Source organism: Colletotrichum orchidophilum (genome assembly GCF_001831195.1).
Source record: "Colletotrichum orchidophilum strain IMI 309357 chromosome Unknown Scaffold_2.1, whole genome shotgun sequence".
Lineage (NCBI taxonomy): Eukaryota > Fungi > Ascomycota > Sordariomycetes > Glomerellales > Glomerellaceae > Colletotrichum > Colletotrichum orchidophilum.
In genome coordinates, this window is record NW_019172958.1 from 477,921 (window position 1) to 495,328 (window position 17,408).

The 17,408-nt window shown below is 52.9% G+C and overlaps 7 protein-coding genes across 7 annotated transcripts; 3 read left to right on the forward strand and 4 right to left on the reverse strand.

The window, feature by feature from the left end:
- Positions 1-46: 46 nt before the first annotated feature.
- On the reverse strand, positions 47-1,559 carry CORC01_00288 (uncharacterized protein; the record flags this gene model as incomplete). The annotated part of the gene is made up of 3 exons (XM_022611946.1): positions 47-1,035; positions 1,131-1,294; positions 1,435-1,559. 3 exons carry the CDS (start codon positions 1,557-1,559, stop codon positions 47-49), a joined length of 1,278 nt encoding a protein of 425 aa, XP_022481571.1.
- Positions 1,560-2,663: 1,104 nt separating this feature from the next.
- Positions 2,664-4,597, forward strand: CORC01_00289 (ferric reductase like transmembrane component; the record flags this gene model as incomplete). The annotated part of the gene is made up of 2 exons (XM_022611947.1): positions 2,664-3,045; positions 3,219-4,597. The coding sequence occupies 2 exons, from the start codon at positions 2,664-2,666 to the stop codon at positions 4,595-4,597; spliced, it is 1,761 nt and encodes a 586-aa protein (XP_022481572.1).
- A 335-nt stretch (positions 4,598-4,932) lies between these two features.
- On the reverse strand, positions 4,933-5,729 carry CORC01_00290 (VanZ like family protein; the record flags this gene model as incomplete). The annotated part of the gene is made up of 2 exons (XM_022611948.1): positions 4,933-5,546; positions 5,705-5,729. The coding sequence occupies 2 exons, from the start codon at positions 5,727-5,729 to the stop codon at positions 4,933-4,935; spliced, it is 639 nt and encodes a 212-aa protein (XP_022481573.1).
- Positions 5,730-7,153: 1,424 nt separating this feature from the next.
- On the forward strand, positions 7,154-10,709 carry CORC01_00291 (uncharacterized protein; the record flags this gene model as incomplete). Its single annotated transcript, XM_022611949.1, has 3 exons — positions 7,154-8,240; positions 8,304-9,457; positions 9,516-10,709. 3 exons carry the CDS (start codon positions 7,154-7,156, stop codon positions 10,707-10,709), a joined length of 3,435 nt encoding a protein of 1,144 aa, XP_022481574.1.
- A 1,464-nt stretch (positions 10,710-12,173) lies between these two features.
- Positions 12,174-12,930, reverse strand: CORC01_00292 (uncharacterized protein; the record flags this gene model as incomplete). Its single annotated transcript, XM_022611950.1, has 2 exons — positions 12,174-12,555; positions 12,797-12,930. The coding sequence occupies 2 exons, from the start codon at positions 12,928-12,930 to the stop codon at positions 12,174-12,176; spliced, it is 516 nt and encodes a 171-aa protein (XP_022481575.1).
- Positions 12,931-14,067: 1,137 nt separating this feature from the next.
- Positions 14,068-15,056, forward strand: CORC01_00293 (MFS transporter, SP family, general alpha glucoside:H+ symporter; the record flags this gene model as incomplete). Its single annotated transcript, XM_022611951.1, has 3 exons — positions 14,068-14,181; positions 14,292-14,651; positions 14,793-15,056. 3 exons carry the CDS (start codon positions 14,068-14,070, stop codon positions 15,054-15,056), a joined length of 738 nt encoding a protein of 245 aa, XP_022481576.1.
- Positions 15,057-16,039: 983 nt separating this feature from the next.
- On the reverse strand, positions 16,040-16,936 carry CORC01_00294 (uncharacterized protein; the record flags this gene model as incomplete). Its single annotated transcript, XM_022611952.1, has 1 exon — positions 16,040-16,936. One exon carries the CDS (start codon positions 16,934-16,936, stop codon positions 16,040-16,042), a length of 897 nt encoding a protein of 298 aa, XP_022481577.1.
- Between the last annotated feature and the right edge of the window lie 472 nt (positions 16,937-17,408).

The following is a 17,408-nucleotide window of genomic DNA, read 5'->3' on the forward strand; positions in this document are numbered from 1 at the left end:
TGGGTTTGCCTGCCTGACCACGAGTGCGGCGCAGCGTGCTGTGCCATTATCTCCAAGACGTCGCTGGTGCTTGATGCCACAGCCTCGCAACAGCTTTGCCGTCCCCAAACTCAATGTCCTTGCATGCGACTGCTCCTCGAGAATCCACCTGTCGAAGGAGCTTGCAACTACCCGAAGGGCTCAGATTGTGCCGGCAGTACCACATAAGAGCTGTTGTGACAGTTATTGGAACAGCCACAACCCAGAATATCCAGAACTTGTCCGACACACTCCACAAGCCTGATCCCGAGTCGTAGTCGAAAAACGAAGTGCTGAAAACAGCCGAAACGAAAGTTGCTGGCAGGAAGAGCAGCGTCAGAAAAGCCACAGTTTTCATGGCCTCACTGTCTCTCTGCGTCGCGCGACCAATGTCTACAGAAATGCCAGAGTCGAATTGGGCAACCATGTTGTATGCGAGCGATATCTCGTTAAAATGTCGAGCCTTGTTGGAAGCCGAGCGCTCTTGAAGGCTGCTAAGCATTTCTTCGTAGAACTGCAGCCGCTGATGCGTGTGGTTCCAAGCCCTTTTCCAAGCAACAACAGACCTGGACCCGTCGTCAGGGCCAGCCTTGTATGTCTCGTGCTGCAGCAAAATCTTCCTCGCAGCCTTGACAGCCAGATCCAACGTCTCAGAAACGTGTATAGCATGTCGTGCGGTTTCGTGCAAATGACGATAGTCTGGTGTAGGTTTTGGCATGGCCGCGTCGGGCACGTGGGTATTATCCCTCGTCTTTTCCGTAGTCCTGACCGTGTCACGAACAGCCCACACAGCGGCATCTTGCAGAGTGACGACTTTCTCCAAGATTCTGATGTATATCCAGTAGGGGTCGATGAAGAAGTCCGTACTAGGAACGACATATAAGGGGTCGAGTTCATTCTCTGGTACCCTCTCCATGCAACTTGCCGCTGGTCGCCTGGCGTCAAAGACGATGAGGATTGTTTGACGAGTCTCCGCCACCCAACGCGTGAAAACATTGAGCTTTGACCATTCATATTCTGGATGTTCATTGTTTGTGAGCTTCACTGCGAAGCGCGCCCATGTACCTGTACCCCTTCAGTCATCGCTCCTGGCGCCCATCTTGACAACTCACTTAGTCCTGTAGAATTCCCGTCCTCGTCAATATTTGTCTCGTAACCAAAGTAGCCGTTCGCATCTCTGCAATACCGCTTCCACCAGAGATCCGGAATCAAGAATGCCTTGCGAAATTTTTCTCGGCACGCTAGGCATTCGCGAATATCCTTAGCATGAGCCTTGCTAGCATCTTATTAGCATCGAGTGGGTACCGAAGGGCTACCAGACTTACACTATGCAAACGTCGAAATCATCCTCGTCTAGCGAAGAAGGTTTTGGATTCCCCCTATTGGTCTTTGGAGCCAGCCTCCATTCCCCGTCACCTATCGCTCGTCAGTATGGTCACCGGTAAGCGGGGATGCTCCTCAACCCGACCTTGTCTCCAGTACGAAACTTCTGGTTGCGGGCAGAATTCACAGTATTCTCCATCCATGCTGATTGATTGCATTGCCTTTGAAGAAGAGTAGCAAATGCAACACGAAGTATGAGGCCTGTTATATGACTTGGTTATAGGACTCGGCCGTGTGTTGTCTCGAACAAAAACAGGCTGTGAACGGGAGCCGCAGACCCCGCCCTAAGCGCTGATGCATGCTACATGACTAGACCTTCCGTTAGGTCAACCAACCAGCTATGCGAGGCAGATCTGCTGCTGCAGCAGGGCGTATTCTGGACTATATTCCACTGAGAGCCCTATCCAGAGGATACTCCATCGTCGTATGATAACGGTGTACCTAGGTTGTGTGAGTTGACACCGAAATGCCTGGCTCAGCCACCAGCTCTTCCCGTCGCGGAGTGGAATCGAAAGAGGAAACCTGGAGTTGACCAATGTGCCCCAAATGCTAAGCATCTTGCGTTCGTCTGGTGGAGGTGCAGCAACTCCCTACGATGGCAAGAAAAGAAGCAAAAAAGCGGCAATGCTGAGCCGTGGTCATTGACATTTCCGAATTCCCAGAGAACTAAGTATGGCAAAGTAACGACATTCGAGGCAATGGAATGCAAGGTTCCTTCGTCAGGGTCCTTCCCGCTCACCGACAAACAGCCGGTTGGGGGTCTTCGCTGAAATGTCTCCAACGCTTCCTTGATGAACCGCGAGGGGGCAAGCTCAGGGGTCATTTCACTAGCTCCTTCATTTTAACCAATCAAGACGTGGCTTACCAAGCAATCCATTACGGCTGGTCGACACACCTACTAGAAAACGCACCTAAGCCAACCTAAAACTGTCTCGACTGCGAGGTCAGATTTTGGAGGAAGATGCCAGCTGTAAGGTGTCGTCCTGCACATTCTGCTGTATAGTCGGATGCCCAAGCGCGTCTTTAAATACGTGACAACTGACAAGTGACGGTAACGTTCGCCAACTCCGCAGACTCCAACTTCATCTCCATCTTGTCCTCTTGTGTAATTACCCGCTCGGTCCGAGCTCGCGGATGATTACAACCTTTTTCTTCCTCTCATGTCCTTCGTATTTCTCATGTGGTATTGAGCCCATTCATATCCTTTCTTTCTCCGTTTCCTCTCCCCCATCATCCGCAAGACCCGCAAGAGATCGACCGCTATGGGTTGGCCCTACCACTTCATCGACCTGTCCAAGGAAGAGGTCCAGATCCGAAGACAGACCCTAGATCGCTATGGCAGCTACGCTCAATACTCAGCACTGACACCGATCATCATTGCTTTACTAGTTCGACTCGGGGCATATCTCAGTCAACGCTGGCAGTCGGGAGCCTCCTATGCTGCCGTCCCAGGCTCTCCTGAGCTGAAGTCGAGGAGACAGAACTGGGGCCGCAGCTGGGAGGCCACGATCAGGAAGTGGAACTGGTGGCTGGCCGATGATGTCTACTTCATGGGGCAGCATTGGGGTCAGAAGGACCAATGGGTCTTTGGTCTGGCCTGGGCATCCTGGCTGCTGGTTCTGAGCGTGTTGGAGACGGGCGACGGTGAGTTGTGAATCCCCTCAAGTTGATGCCAGATACGACGAAACTACAAACGTGACCCTCGGAACCAATCCCTCAAGAGGCTTCAGTGAGTCTCAATGAGGTTGGATTTCCCATACCGAAACATACTGCCACCTGGATTGACCAAGAAAAGGCATGTTTCTGACTTGTTGTAGATTACCTCCATCTCACGAAACGCTTCGGCATCATCGCCGTATCCCAGATCCCCTTTCAGTACTTGCTGGCATTGAAGAGCTTCAGCCCCATCGCCAAGGCCTTTCGCACATCTCACGAGGAGTTGAACAAATGGCACCGCGTTCTCTCACGCGTGACGCTATCCCTCCTCGTCCTCCACGCTGTGTTTTACCTGAATTTCTTCGTAGCCAAAGGCATTGTCCAGAAACGCCTTTTCGCACCCGTCGTCTTCGCCGGTGTCGTTGCGTTTGCAACCATGAACATGATGACTTCAACTGCAGCTGCCACCGTTCGCAGATACTCGTACCGTGTCTTTTTCATCACTCATCTCATTGGCGCTTTCGCTATACCGGTCCTGGTGTTCTTCCACGCCAAGCCGGCTCGGCTATTCATGGTCAAGGCTATCATAGTCTTCCTCATCGACCTTACCGTCCGTCGTCTGCGGACCGTGATGGCTCTCTCAAAGGTTGAGATCATCCCTGGCACAAATCTGATCAAGATATCTGCTTCAATTCCTCAGCACAAGATCAATGCTTTCCACACGCGCCCAGGCTCCCACATTTACCTTAGCGTCCCCGCCGCAGTACGACCTGGAGCTGGGCCTACATCTCCTGACGCAATGCTCTTTGAGTTTCTCTTCAACCCTTTCACCGTTGCGTCTGTTGACGAGGGTAACGGCGACCTCACCCTGGTAGCTCGTCAGCTCGATGGCCCGCTCACACGACATCTCGGCCGCTTCGCAAACGCGGGCACCGGCATCGAGGACGGCAAGGTGCCACTCTGCATCGAGGGCCCCTACGGTGCCGCATCCCTCCACTTTGACAAACTCATCAGCTCCTCTGTCGACCGCGTACTGTTGGTGGCCGGTGGCGTGGGCGCAACCTTCACCGTACCCATCTACCACGCTATCCTCCAGGACAATCCCAGCGCCAAAGTCGAACTCGTCTGGTCCGTCCGCGGGGCCGGCGACGCAGCCTGGGCCATGGCCGCCGACAAGTCCGCCTCCAAGAGCGTTCTCGACGACCCCAACATACGCATCTTCCTCACGGGCGAGGCGCTCAACTCGGACTCGACCGGTCCCATGACCAGGCTTCCCGCCGAGGCGAACGCGGAGGGTGAAATAGAAATGAGCGCCCTGCCCCGCGACCGAAGGCGGAATCGCCTCACGAGCGAGAGCCACCGCAAGCGCCCAGACCTAGGCAAGATCGTTGACGACTTTTTCAGGCAGGGGGCCGAGGAAAGGGTTGCGGTGCTGGTGTGCGGGCCGGCGGAGATGGGACGGGAGGTGCGGGAGTACGTTGGCGCGTGGGTCATGAGGGGCCGGGAGGTGGTGTGGCACAACGAGGCATTTGGCTGGTGAGGCTTGCATGTTTGCGGATCTGAGGGTTTCGAATACATGGACGCAAAAGACGGGGGCTACTTGGTTGGCGTTTTTTTTTTTTTGTAACTTTGTTGGTTTAACCGCGAATTCATAGCCGATGATCTGTATTCTTCGTGTCCTACCTTGCTGTGTCACGATGTTCTGGTCTCCAGGTTGGCGTTAGCGAGAGGATAGCATAATGAGGAGAAAGAATGACATTTTGTTCTAATACGAAACACGCTGCTAGGATGAAGGGCCTCCCCAAAACGCCAAAATCGTAATTCAATGCTCATCCGTCATATCACAAACGCCCTTGGCCTCCTCGCAAAAGAGCTCTAGTCGGCCCGCTTCTTGGAGTCGCCAACATCCCCAGTGTCCATGTCCTTGCTCTTGACTCCACCGATGTCACCGTCCCCATCGTCCTCTTCCCAGTCATCCACCTGGTTCTCATCCCAGTTGTCCACTTCCTCCTCCAGCGACCTCCCTCCGCTGGCGCCAACACCAGCGCCCCCGTCTCTCGCACCGCTCGACTCGACGATGCCAGTCTCATGTCCCTCGCCCAGCTCAACATCCGCGTCATCTTCCCCAGGAACGGCTTGGTATGTCTTGGTTCGGCGCTTGCGCTCGAGCATGCGCTTGTGGTACCAAGAGCACAAGCCGATGCTCGCCAGCGAACCGACCACGTTTGCCACGATGTCGTAAAAGTCGAATTCTCGGCCGTTGGGGAGGAAGCCCTGCAGGAACTCGGAGCCGACGCCGAGAACAAAGGTGCAGACAGTGAGGGTGAGGTTGAGGGTGCGGCGGCGGTTTGTGTCGAGGATCCAGTAGAATACGAGGGTGAGGAGGAAGAAGGTTATGAAGTGGAGGACTTTGTCGTTTACGTATTGGCCGAGCTGGAGGGAGGTCAGGCCGGCGTAGCCTGCGACGACGAGGAGGGCGAAGAAGACGCCTAGAGGAGGTGTTAGTTAGGGATGTGGACGCGATGCTTGTGTGCTTGGGTTGGAGCAGGAGCTGGACTGGAGCAGGAGCCTCATGTCCACTCGGCTCTGCGAGGAATCGATGGAAATCCAAATCCATGGGCAACCACAGTTGAAACTCGTGACGCACCTGCAAAGGGCAAGCGTATCCGCATTTTGAAGAAACCTGCAGCAGCTATTGCAGAAGGTGGTGTGATTCGTAGCTGTGGATGGTAGCTGAGGTAGCCAAGCTCTTGGAATGTCTCGAAGAATTATGGGTGGCTCGAGTGGTGAAGTTGTGTAAGGTCAGCTACAAGCTGACACGAGACAGTGGTCGACGTTCGGGTTGTGTGTTTGCCTCTTGAAATGAGGAAAACGGGCCAGGGTTGTTGTTCGGAATGGGGTCGTTACGGACGAGGGACGAGGGTGAGGTGTCCAGCTGGCCGGAGCTCCCAAGCGACTGGACCGGGGCGAGGGAGAGCTTTTTCTGCTGCGGGAACGCGAAATGGAGTTCAGCCCACTGACGGAAGGAGATGTGCAGTGGTGGCGCCCAACCCCAGGCTTTACGGGAGCTTCGAGGACAGGGGTAGGCCCCCGAGGATTTTGGAGGGGGGCCGGTTTGGTCAGGTTCAGGTGGCCCGGGCGGAAGATGCCGTGGGCCGCAGCGACGTCGCGATGTATGGGGCGTAGACGCGATGCGCGCCCGTGGATGCGGATGAGGTCACTGTGTGGTGGGAATGAGGTGCACAAGATATGTGTGAATGGAGGGAACTGAGGTTACGGGTGGTGTTGCGGAGAGTTGCCAGAGACTCTTACCATTGCCACCTCTGAAAAGCGGATAAGCACCATCACTCAGTTCGGTGGTATTAAGGTACTCCCACCCAAGCACAAACCCGACTCTCCATGTTGTTGGCTGCTGGTGCTGGTCCGTCTGGCTGCGTGCTTTGTGCTTTGTGCTGGTGCGCTTCCTGGCTCGTTGCTGACTGCGACTGGTTGGCTGGGGCCATCACGTGACAAAAACGTACGCGATCCGATCGCTCAGCGCTGGGCCAAGGGGGGGAATTACGGTGGCCTCCGCTCGCGCCGCCGTCGGCATTGGAAGTTCCTGTACCTGCATCCCGCAATCGCGGCACCCATCATCACCCCAGTGCACCTCATTTCTGGGTCCGAAAAAAAGGTAGATGGATTGACGAGCACACTGAGACTTTGGGAGATCATTTTAAGTACATGCGACAGTCTTCGTGGTGGTCTGTGCTGCGTAACTCGTGGTCAACCAAGGTTCCGTGTACCGCTAGCAGCGGCCAACTCGCCGTCTTCAGGCAAGGGAAAAGTTCCATCGCGTACTTGCGTACGAGCCTCTTCAAGTCCTCAACCTCACCTCTCGGAACCACGCCTAACCCCCTTATTCCAATCCATCAATACACAACAACCACAATCACTCACGCCTCCGAAACGCACCGGTCATCTCTATCGATGTCGCTCTTTCTACTGATGCGCTCGTAACGACCCTTTGCCGCCCGGACTCGGTCCCTGACGAGCGCATTTCCTTGCGCATGGCGACACGCCGCCCACCTGTCGCTATCATCAATTCGGGCACAAAATGTCCCTCCCCAATGGCCACCACGTATGGCAGCCGCCGTCCCTTCATCACCAACCGTCTAGTCGCCTGTTCCATCAACTTGATGATGGTCCTGCGCGAAACGGAACCCCCGTCGACCATTCAATGTCCTTGATGCCTGAGGCACAACCTGATATTGAAGATGAACGACGACGCGCCTTGTTCAAGGATCTCTATCACAAGAGCGAGGCGAAGATCTCGCTGCTATTTGCCGACGACGGATCCTATAATTACTCCGCCATCGATGCGCTGCGCCGCCCCTCCGCACCCTCCCCCTCCATCCTACCCCCTACCACTGACCATGCGCCGATCCAAGAGCCTCCATTAAAGAAGGCCAAGCGGGTCATCGACGAAGACGATTATGGCGATGACGATGACGAAGATGAAGAAGAAGACGCGACTGCCGCCGATTCGAATAAACCCGCGAACGGCATTGCGGCCGCCGGCGCCGGCTCGCTGCTCTCCCCCTCAAAGTCCGGCAGTTCGCCCGTGCACTCCGTCAGCTCGCCCGGCAAGCAGCTCGAGAAACTCAAACAGGTCGACGGGTCTGGGGACAGCACAAAAACAAGCGAAGATGCGCGCAAACAGTTGGAAGAGGCGCGAAACGCGACCGAAGAAGCGGCGAGACGGAGCTTCCATACCATATTCTACACTCTTGAAAACGACCGGACTGCTATGCTTGAGCAGCAGCAGCTGGAAGAGTCCGAAAAACAGTTGCAGGCCGAGATGGAAAATAACAATAACAACAGTCACACAAACGGCACTCAAGCCGAGAACCATGGGTCGCTCAGCAGCGCCAACTTAGGCGCGTCGAGTCTGACCCTCAAGCACTTGATTGCGAGGATAGATATGAAACGCGACCAGGTCCGCGCCTCCGACGCCGAATTGCGATCGCTCATGAACGAAGTGCGGAAGAACCGAAGTAAATGGGCCAGTGAGGAGAATGTCAACCAAGAAGAGTTGTACGAGGCCCTCGAGAAAGTATTGACGGAGCTGAAGGCACACACAGAATACTCAACGCCCTTCTTGCAGAGGGTGAATAAGAGGGATGCGCCGGATTATTATAACCGTAAGTTGTACCCAGGCAGACGACCTCGAGCCGGATTGGCTAACCGCCTTCGGCACATTGCAGTCATCAAGCAGCCTATGGATATGGGGTCTATGACCAAGAAGATCAAGTCTCTCACGTACAAATCGAAGGCGGAATTCGTCACCGACTTGAACCTAATATGGGACAACTGCCTGCGCTACAACCAAGATATGGGACACCCTTTGCGCCGGATGGCTAATGGCATGAGAAAAGAGGCCGAGAAGCTTATTCCTCTCATCCCGGACCTCGTCATCCGGCCGCGAGCCGAGGTTGAGGCCGAAGAGCGCCGAAAACAAAACGGTGGCGAGGAAGATGGGGGCGATGACTCGGACGACGAGCCGATAATGTCATCTCGCGGTCGTACTGCCGGAACCAAGGGCGCCAAGTCCCGGAAACAACCTACGGATCAGAAGGAAGGTACCCCCAACATTGACCAGAAGCCAGTGCTGCAGCTTAACGGGCTGCTGGCCAAAGGCCGAGAAGGCTCTGAGGCAGTCGACGGTAGTGGGTTTGGCACACCCATCGCTGGTTCCGCAACGCCTGGTGGGGTCAACGGACACTCAGGCATCGGAAGCAATGCTGATGCCATGGATATCGATGGGCCTACATTGAACGGCATGGCTCTGGGACAGGCTCTCAACGAGGCTGCAGAACAGGCTTACGAGGATGACGAGTACAAGATCTGGAAGCAAGTGACGAAGAAGGACCGCGCACTCATTGCCAAGGAACGATACCAGCTTTTCAAGGACAACAAGCTCAATACTGACGCTCCTGCTCTGCTCCGAAATAAAGCCGGCATCCGGTGGTATTTGAGGGGGCAAAAGGAAGCAGAGACCCTGGGCGTCATTGGCCAAGCCCAGGCCGACTCGTCTGCTATCGCTGCTAAAGAGGCTGCGAAACCCGCCGAAACCCTCGCAGAGGGTATGGAAGGAGAAGAGGAAAAGATTGTGCCGGCGTACTACGAACCACTGACAGTCCTACCGGACATTCATCCCAAGTTGCAGTGGATCGAGGACGGTGAGGGCCACGTTATCAACCAGCATGAGGAATATCTCCGCATGATCCCCGAAGGTCACTTCAAGGCGCCCAAGAGCAAGTTTGCCAGCAAGATCGACAGTAATATCCATCAAATCCAGGAGACGAGGAAGCTATCGAGCAAGATCGGCGTGATTAAGCAGATGCAGATCCAGACTCAGGTATATACAAATGTCGCCGGCAGGTGGATAAGTCGGTCTTCTAACTCCTTTTCTCTAGGTTTACAACAACCAGTTTCCAAAGTCCAACTACGAATCCTTTGTCGAGCAGGATGCCGAGCCATCTTTCATCGCTGATGATGGCCCTGTCATTGCACCAGAGACTTGCCGTAGTGCATTGCAACGCTCTGTAGCTAAGATTCTCTACCACACCGGTTTTGAGGAACTTCAACCCTCTGCCATCGATACCATGACCAGCCTAGCATCCGACTACTTCGAGAAGATCATCAAGACCTTCAATGTGTATCGCGAGGCGGAGAAGATCGAGGCACCCGCATCCCGTGCCGAAGGAAGCTCACGATTCCGGGCACGGTTTACCCCCGAGGAAGTTATCTTGCACACGCTCGACGAGAACGGTTGCGACCTGTTCAGTCTAGAGTCTTACGCCAAGGACGAAGTAGACCGACTCAGCTCGAAGCTTGGCGGCATCCACGAACGCATGAAGTTCCATCTTACCGAGCTTTTGCGGCCTGCCCTCACTCAGGAAGCCGGACAGGATGGTGTCGGTGCCTTCAAAGACGGCAGCGAACAATTCGTTAGTGGTGACTTCGCTGAGGATCTCGGCGAAGACTTCTTTGGTTTCAAGGCCCTGGGTCTGGACAAGGAGATGGGTCTTGATATGCTCTCGGTTCCTCTTCACTTGCTCCAGTCCCGTGTTCGCAACCAATTTCAGATGCAGACACAGACGGTTGGCACGGAGGTCACCGACCTCTTCGAATCATTGCCGCCTGTTGAACCCATCACGACGGAGAACATCCACGGCCAAATTGGTCTTGTCAAGAACTTCTTCTTGGCCAAGCTGCACGCTAACGGCGATACGCCTTTGGTCGAAGACGAGGAGCTTCCTGTCAAGCAGAGGCGGCCCAGACCGCGTCTTGGCGCCTCCGGAAAGATTGTCTCGCCGCAAAAGCGGCCGCCCAAGGAGCAGATTGCCCTCGCCAAGAAGAAGAAGAAGATGGAATTGGCGGCGCAAGCCAACAAGGACGTCAATGCCTCTCAGGAGAAGAAGGGCGAAACTACGCCAGCAAAGAAGGTCAAGCACGTCAACATCAACGGCTCGGGGCCCAATGCGGCGGCGATCGCGCTGCCTTCTAGCATGGAGCGGAACGAAAGCATGCAAAGCCAGGGCAATGCCAGTCAGACTGATAAGGACGAGCCCATGGGTATGATGAGTCCCGAGAGCATTGAGAGATGAAAAACAGAGACGCAATAAGACTCTCAATTTCTCACATATATATACCCGTTCCACACAAACAAATATGGCCAAAGCCTGGCGGTTTCTGCCACCTACCTAGTGGAGGCGGGTTTCCCCATTACAACTCTTTCAAAAGCATGTCGCGGAAGCGTTCGAGTCGGCTTTCACATTCGCCCAAAGCAGTCCCTACGAATCCTCACCAGCCCTCAGACATCGCTTGGTATCATACACCTCTTCAATATACGTTTCTGATCCACATCCCTTTTTCATTTCAGCAAACACAACATCCCTCGGCGTTGAGGTTGGATCGTCATTTCGTCGTACGGAAAGGGAAAGATATAATGCTGCACAAAGAAAACCCAAATTACATAGCTCGGCGCGGCTATTACTAAGAAGACTGGGATACCCAAAAGCCAACAATTTGGCGGTCATTCGGTGTGGTCATTATCAGAGGAGACCGAAGGTGAACGGTCTGGTTTATCGTCATTTCAAATAGTGGTGGATCGATTCGAATTGGTGTGGCTCTCGATCAGCTGCGGCCGGCTTTCTTGTCCGTTGGTAGTACTGCAGCGCGGAAGACATTCGCCTCGGACTGAAGAAGTGCACGTCGGTCTCATTTGGTCACTGTCTTTTCTTTCTCATCTCAAATAGTGCAAAGAGCAGGACCGCCACCCTCAGGATGGAAGGGCGGAGAAGTTTAGGAGGTTGTCTCTCACTTTCAAGTTGTCTCGGAGTGAGGATCAAGAAGACTCTGGAATTTGGACAGATCCCGGATGGAAATGGTATTCACATGCCCTTTCCATGACAGCATTTGGTTGATACTCGTTTGCGTGGTATGTTTTTCATGGCATGCGGGTGAAGTTTCTTGTAAGATTGTTCAAGGGAACGGAGGTGGATGCATGCTGTCTAGGTTCTTCTTTTCCTTTGAGTTTGTTGATACGATGCGATGCGCTTGGAGTCGATAGATGGCGTATTCTTCCATTCGTATTTTTTGTAGTAGCGCCGCCGTAGTAGGGCAAAGACCGAATCGAAAAACATGATCAGTGACTTTTTGTTTCTTCGTGTGGAGCGTGGTGAAGGAGAGGTAGGTTGGCAGGCGCACATTGCCCTAGCTACTTCTAATCCTCCAAGATTGGCACTAAATGCTTGCCAACATGCTTCAACATGCCACAGGTACAGGCTTTGAGCCAGTTTGACTCCTCCAAAACCCTAGAATTGTGCCATATCGTCACTAGAAAGTAGGGGATCAGGAGCAAGCTGGGTACGAATCAAGGGCAGGCAAGAGGCTACGATTAAGTGGCTCGAAAGGTGAAAAGCTTCAAAGTACGGCATCGGTTATATATGGCTCGGTAATGATCGTCTCTCATACTAAATACATCCTCCCAATTCCCTCGTCATCTGCTCTGAAGCGTCCTACTGTGTGCTCCAAGTAGCTCCAAGGTAGGACTCAGAATCGCGTGGTCGTCAAATACGCTCAGAAGCTCTCCCATCTTTGCTGCAGTCCGTTTGCGGCTGTTGAGGATGGCAAAAAGCTTGTCCTTGAGCGCAAACTCTGTTTACATACCCAGGAAGGAGCTGTCTGAATATATCTGTATGATCAGTGCGGCTCAGCTGGGTATTCTCAGTGAGTTCTATGACGATGGCTTCATCGGTGCTGGCCCTTGTGGGGTTTTGTACTTCCGCGACGATACCTGGCGCCAGCTCCTTGCCCTCTTCATTTCCGAGATAGACTCTGGCCTCAGATTCTGGCAACATGGCCCCTCCGAGACTAACCTTGATGTATCGTCTGAGTTCTGCGCCGAGACCACTGATGAAAGGGACAACCCATCGTCGACCGGATAATCTTCTAATTTGACCTTTGTTTCCACTCAATATTGATATGTAGGCCTGAGACTCGGTCGATAACCGCGTGAATGTCATCATGGAGGTTCTCGACAATCGTAAAGCTCCCGTCCCGTCCGACCACCACCACGATCTCAAGCGCATCCGAGTTCTTGCCCTCATTAGCTGGCATTTGATCAGCATCAAGGGGTATGTATGATGAAGACTTCAGGTGCCAATGCCGGCATCCCCAGAGATCACGTCACATGACCAGCTCCTGGCCGCCATTGTAGACAGTCCCGTTGAACATATCAATGTATCGAGCTGCTGACGGTGGGAGCCAGATCTTGGCCAGTGCTCGTCGTGTCCTGGCATCGGCTGGTTCCACCACAGGCGCCATGATGAGGGAAGGACCGAAGGAATATTGATTGGGATATACAAAGGCTTCCTCCCTCGTTGGGAAATATCAATGCAGTGGTCAAATCAACGGATCGTCAGACTCTGAGAAACGCACGTTCATCGTATGTAGGTAAGGTATCAATCGGTGCCTGAGCCGCTTTGGCGATATGACTGCTTTTTCCGCCTCGGAGCGGTAGTTCTACGGCTCCTTGGATTCTCACGGAGTATTGCGAGACTGAAGGCGCAAGATGGGCGAGAAGACGCTTAAATGTGTTAATCATGCGACGAGCTCATCATCACGGGATCCGAGCATATGTCCATAGATGTCATGCCGTCATTAGCAATGTTGGAGGCAGTGGCTGTGACTTCTGGTTGGAACCTCAGCGAGTCCTAAGTGATGATGGTGTCCCCAGAGAAACCGGTTGGGTACCGCTGGCTACCAGGGCCAACATAACGTGAGAGTATGAGGGCTTGAGATCTCCATCCTTACGTTTCTGGTCGAGGAACTGGAAATGGCTGAGGAGCCATAAAGGTTCCAGTGCGAGGACTTCGCAGAAGAGCCCTTGTTGCCAGTCTATCTACCAAAAGTCGCAGCCCTTTTTTCCTCGACTATGGTGGAGGATATTGAACCACGCTTGCAAGAGCTTCGGATCTGAGGGGTTGAAGGGAATGGTTGCTTTTGTACTAGTATCATGGCCGAGAAACGCTGTCATCTCCTCGTAATGCTCCTCATGCGAGGCTACGCCTTCGTGTGGCTGGTCGTTGAGGGACGTTCTGAGGCTACGCTCGTGTAGCGCCGAAGCGAAGGATTCCGGATCGGTGAAAAGACCTTCTACCCAGTCCAGCCCGAGTGTGGCATCTCATCCGCCTTCATCAGATGCCACTCCATATCCATCATTGCGACAGACAGCGTTATACCGCGCTCGCGGAACTTGTCCATGAGATTGAGATACTCCTGGCCCGTGTATCTGTGGAAGTGACTCCGCCAGTTTCCCAGAGACCAGCGGGGTGTGCGAGGTGTGTGATATGTCGAAGAAGGCCTTCATGGCACCCTTGAAATCGTGCCCAAAAGCAAATAGATATCCGTCCACGCAGTCCCCGGATTTTTGCGGATAAAAAAAATCCCAGATTCGTCAAAATGCATCGATTCGTTGTCGTCGATGACGGACCAGCCGGTCTCAGACAGCAGTCCATGACCCAGATCCCATCGACCGTCAACACCATACAACGGCCGGGCGATCCCGGCGTTATTGTGTTCCTCATTGGACCCGAATCTTCATTACGTTCCACATTTATATTCCTCTTCCTCTTTGCGCAGAATATCGGATACCTCCTCGCAGGAGTCCTGCTCTGCGGCCTTAGGGCGTTTTCCAAGCTCTGACGACGACCTGCGCCGCCGACGTTACGCCCATGGCCCTTCGACCGATCGTGACGACTTACACTAACATTTGTTTGATCATTGGACAATTAATCGGGACCGGTGTCCTATGGGGACTCTTCTCTCGCCCGGACGACTGGGCTTGGCGCACCCCCTATGCCATTCAATGGGTCTTTTCTTTGCCCATCGTGATTGGCGAGATTCTCGCCCCAGAGGGCCCATCAGTGAAAGGCCGTTTGACTGATTCTTCAGATGCTCAGCGGCGTCTGGCGAGTTCCTCGACAACTGATTCCGAGCTCGACGCCAGCATCGCCATGATTACCCACCCGTACGGAATGGAGAGAGTGAACTCCGGGAAAACATCACATATCGACTGCTTCCGAGGTACCAAACTTCACCGCACAATGATAGCCTGCTTTGTTTAGGTAGGATAAGTTGCCTGCGGCGTTTGGTTTGGTGGGAATGTCATCTACTTTCTCCAACAGGGTGGATTCGACTCGGACAACTCCTTCAGCTTTGGTCTGGGTACTAGCCCCATCACAGTTGTTGGCATTTTTCTCTCCTGGTTTCTCATTATCCACATCGGACGCCGCAAGCTATATGTCATTGATCTTTGCATCATGTTCATCGTTCTGGTGACTGTTGGCGGCATGGGCATTCCGGATTCTCGTCCGAATCTAGGCTGGACATCAGGTGCCTTTTGGATAGTTCTTGTCATCACATACGACATGACTACCGGGCCGACTTGATACAGTTTAATCGCAGAGATTTCTTCCACCCGACTCCGAATCAATACAGTTGCTCTTGCTCTGTTGCCTACCTCGTGGAAAGTATCGCTGCCAATTTCTTGAACCCAATGACCATCAACCCAAGCGCCTGGAATTTGGAAGGAAAGGGAGGATTAATCTAGATCGGTATCTGTTTTTGCGACCTAGTGTGGGCTTAATTCTGCCTGACCGAAACTAAGGAACGCTCCCAAGTTGAGCTACAAATGCTGTTCGAGACCCGCGTAAGCGCCTCCAAGTTTTCTCAGGCAAAGGTAGAAGTATTTGCGGATAGTGCGGAGAGAGAAGAAAAGTATGAGGGGGCCTACGGCGGTCACAATCGAGGGCCATTGAGCAGTAGTCGTAGTTTTGAGAATACGTTTGTCAAAATTATTGTTATCTGCTAAATTGAGTCGCATGAAAAGTGGTTTTCGAGTTTCCCGCCGCCGAGCCTTTTTTGAATCTTGTTCCCATGGGGTCTGCCCGGGCTATGGAAAATTGTAGCCAAATATGTATGTAGCATAACGCCTTAGTAAGTCACTTGGATTCAAACTAAGTTAACACAGGCGGTTTGAGCCGCGAACATTTACGGCAGTGTCGTGTCCAAGGTTGTTCGGGCGGAGCGAGTATATGGCAAAATGGCACAGCCGGGATGAATATCACACCTAGCTGTATGAGCGTTTCCGAGTTTTGAGTCAATTAGTGGAGTCACTTTAACAGATTGAAACACTTAGTGCGACCAAAAAGATCAATTGAAGTGCAATAAGAAGCAGCGTCCTCGGCACACCAACCCAAAGTAACAAAACCAAACCCCGTCTAACAACCAAAGGTCTCAGACCGCGTTACTGAACCAAAACCCAGACCTAATAGCTCCGTAGGGTATCTTGTCCGAGGACTCCTTCAATAAAAGACAACTGCTCATAGCGAGGAGACACGGGCTCTTTAGCTTAGAGTAGTGTTACACACGTCTAGAAAGGCAGTGGGGTGATCTTGGACCTCCAGCCCTGGCCTTGAGGTCTGCGTCCGATACGCCCGACCTCTTTGTCCGAAAGCCAACGCTGCTTGGGCTGTTGCAGGATGGATTTCTCGGCACTGGTGTCCTTTGTGGCAGTAAAGACGGTTGTAGAGGATGTAATGCTACCAGGAGCAGCCAGCTTGAGCTTCCCACTGCTAGTGTTCTTCGTGGCAGTCAAGGTGGTTGTTTGAGGGTGTTTGACTACAGGAACTGCTAGCTTCTTCTTTTCGAAACTGGTATCCTTCGTGGTAATCAAGGCGGTTGTAGAGAATGTCTTGGCACCAGGAGTGACCAGCTTCGCTCTCTTCTTCACAGAGACTTCAACCTCCTGTTCTTCTTGTCGCCGTCTCTTTGTAGGCATGAGAGGCTTAGTATCGATCAGCTTGGTTGTGGCTGTATGCTTGACCGAGGGCTTGACGAGCTTCTTCATATAGTCAACAGAAGCGGGGTTGTTTGTTAAGTTTTTTTGGTTCAGAGCCACTGCAGATTGCTTGGACATCATGAACAACACCTCTGGCATAAGGAGTTTGGTGTCCCTGAACCACCGAGAGCAGAGTTGCGTAAAATCTCGCTCATAGCCCTGTTCGCTGTAGATGTCGAGCGCAGCTGCTGTAGGATAGTACTCCTCGAGGAGACCGCGGCGCTCTGTGTTCGGAATTTGACGCCAGATAGACTGAGTAGGTTTGATGAAGTGGGAGAGAAAGAGGTTGAAAGTATCAAAGTGATAAGAGGACTCAAAGTACTTCTGGACGCCAGTTGCTTGGGTTTGAACATAGAGTTTTGCCGCAAGGCAGATGAGCGCTAGACGCGGCACACCGAGTACAAGGTAAGAAGGCTGAGAATCAGACATCTTGATCTATGGCAAAGAGATGGGTTGTTTTTTGCAAGAAGAGGGTAAGTCTTCTTTGCCAGAGGTGATTGAATGAAGAGAATAGAAGTGAATTTTGTTGAAGGAGAGAATTTGCATTAAGTACAAGAACTTTTGCAACGAAGAATTGCAGTGGGGGGATGCCGAGTGAAAGAAGGGAGGATCTACTTCGGAGGAAGGGTAAGTTATATAGATCAGGAAGGATAAGTACAGCAATGACCCAGCTCCTCAACCTTGATACGCTCGATAAGAAGGTTCAGCCTTGAGAATTGAATGAGCAGGTTTGGCCATGAAGCCTCCTGAATAGAATCTGCGATATCGACAGGCCGGCCGGGTACTCGACATTATGACTCAGGTTGAGCTTGAGGCTCCTATGTCCTCTGGCTACAAAGAGCTGGCACATAGATCCTACGAAGATGTTGAATATGTAGCGATCATCTCCGATTCATGTTAA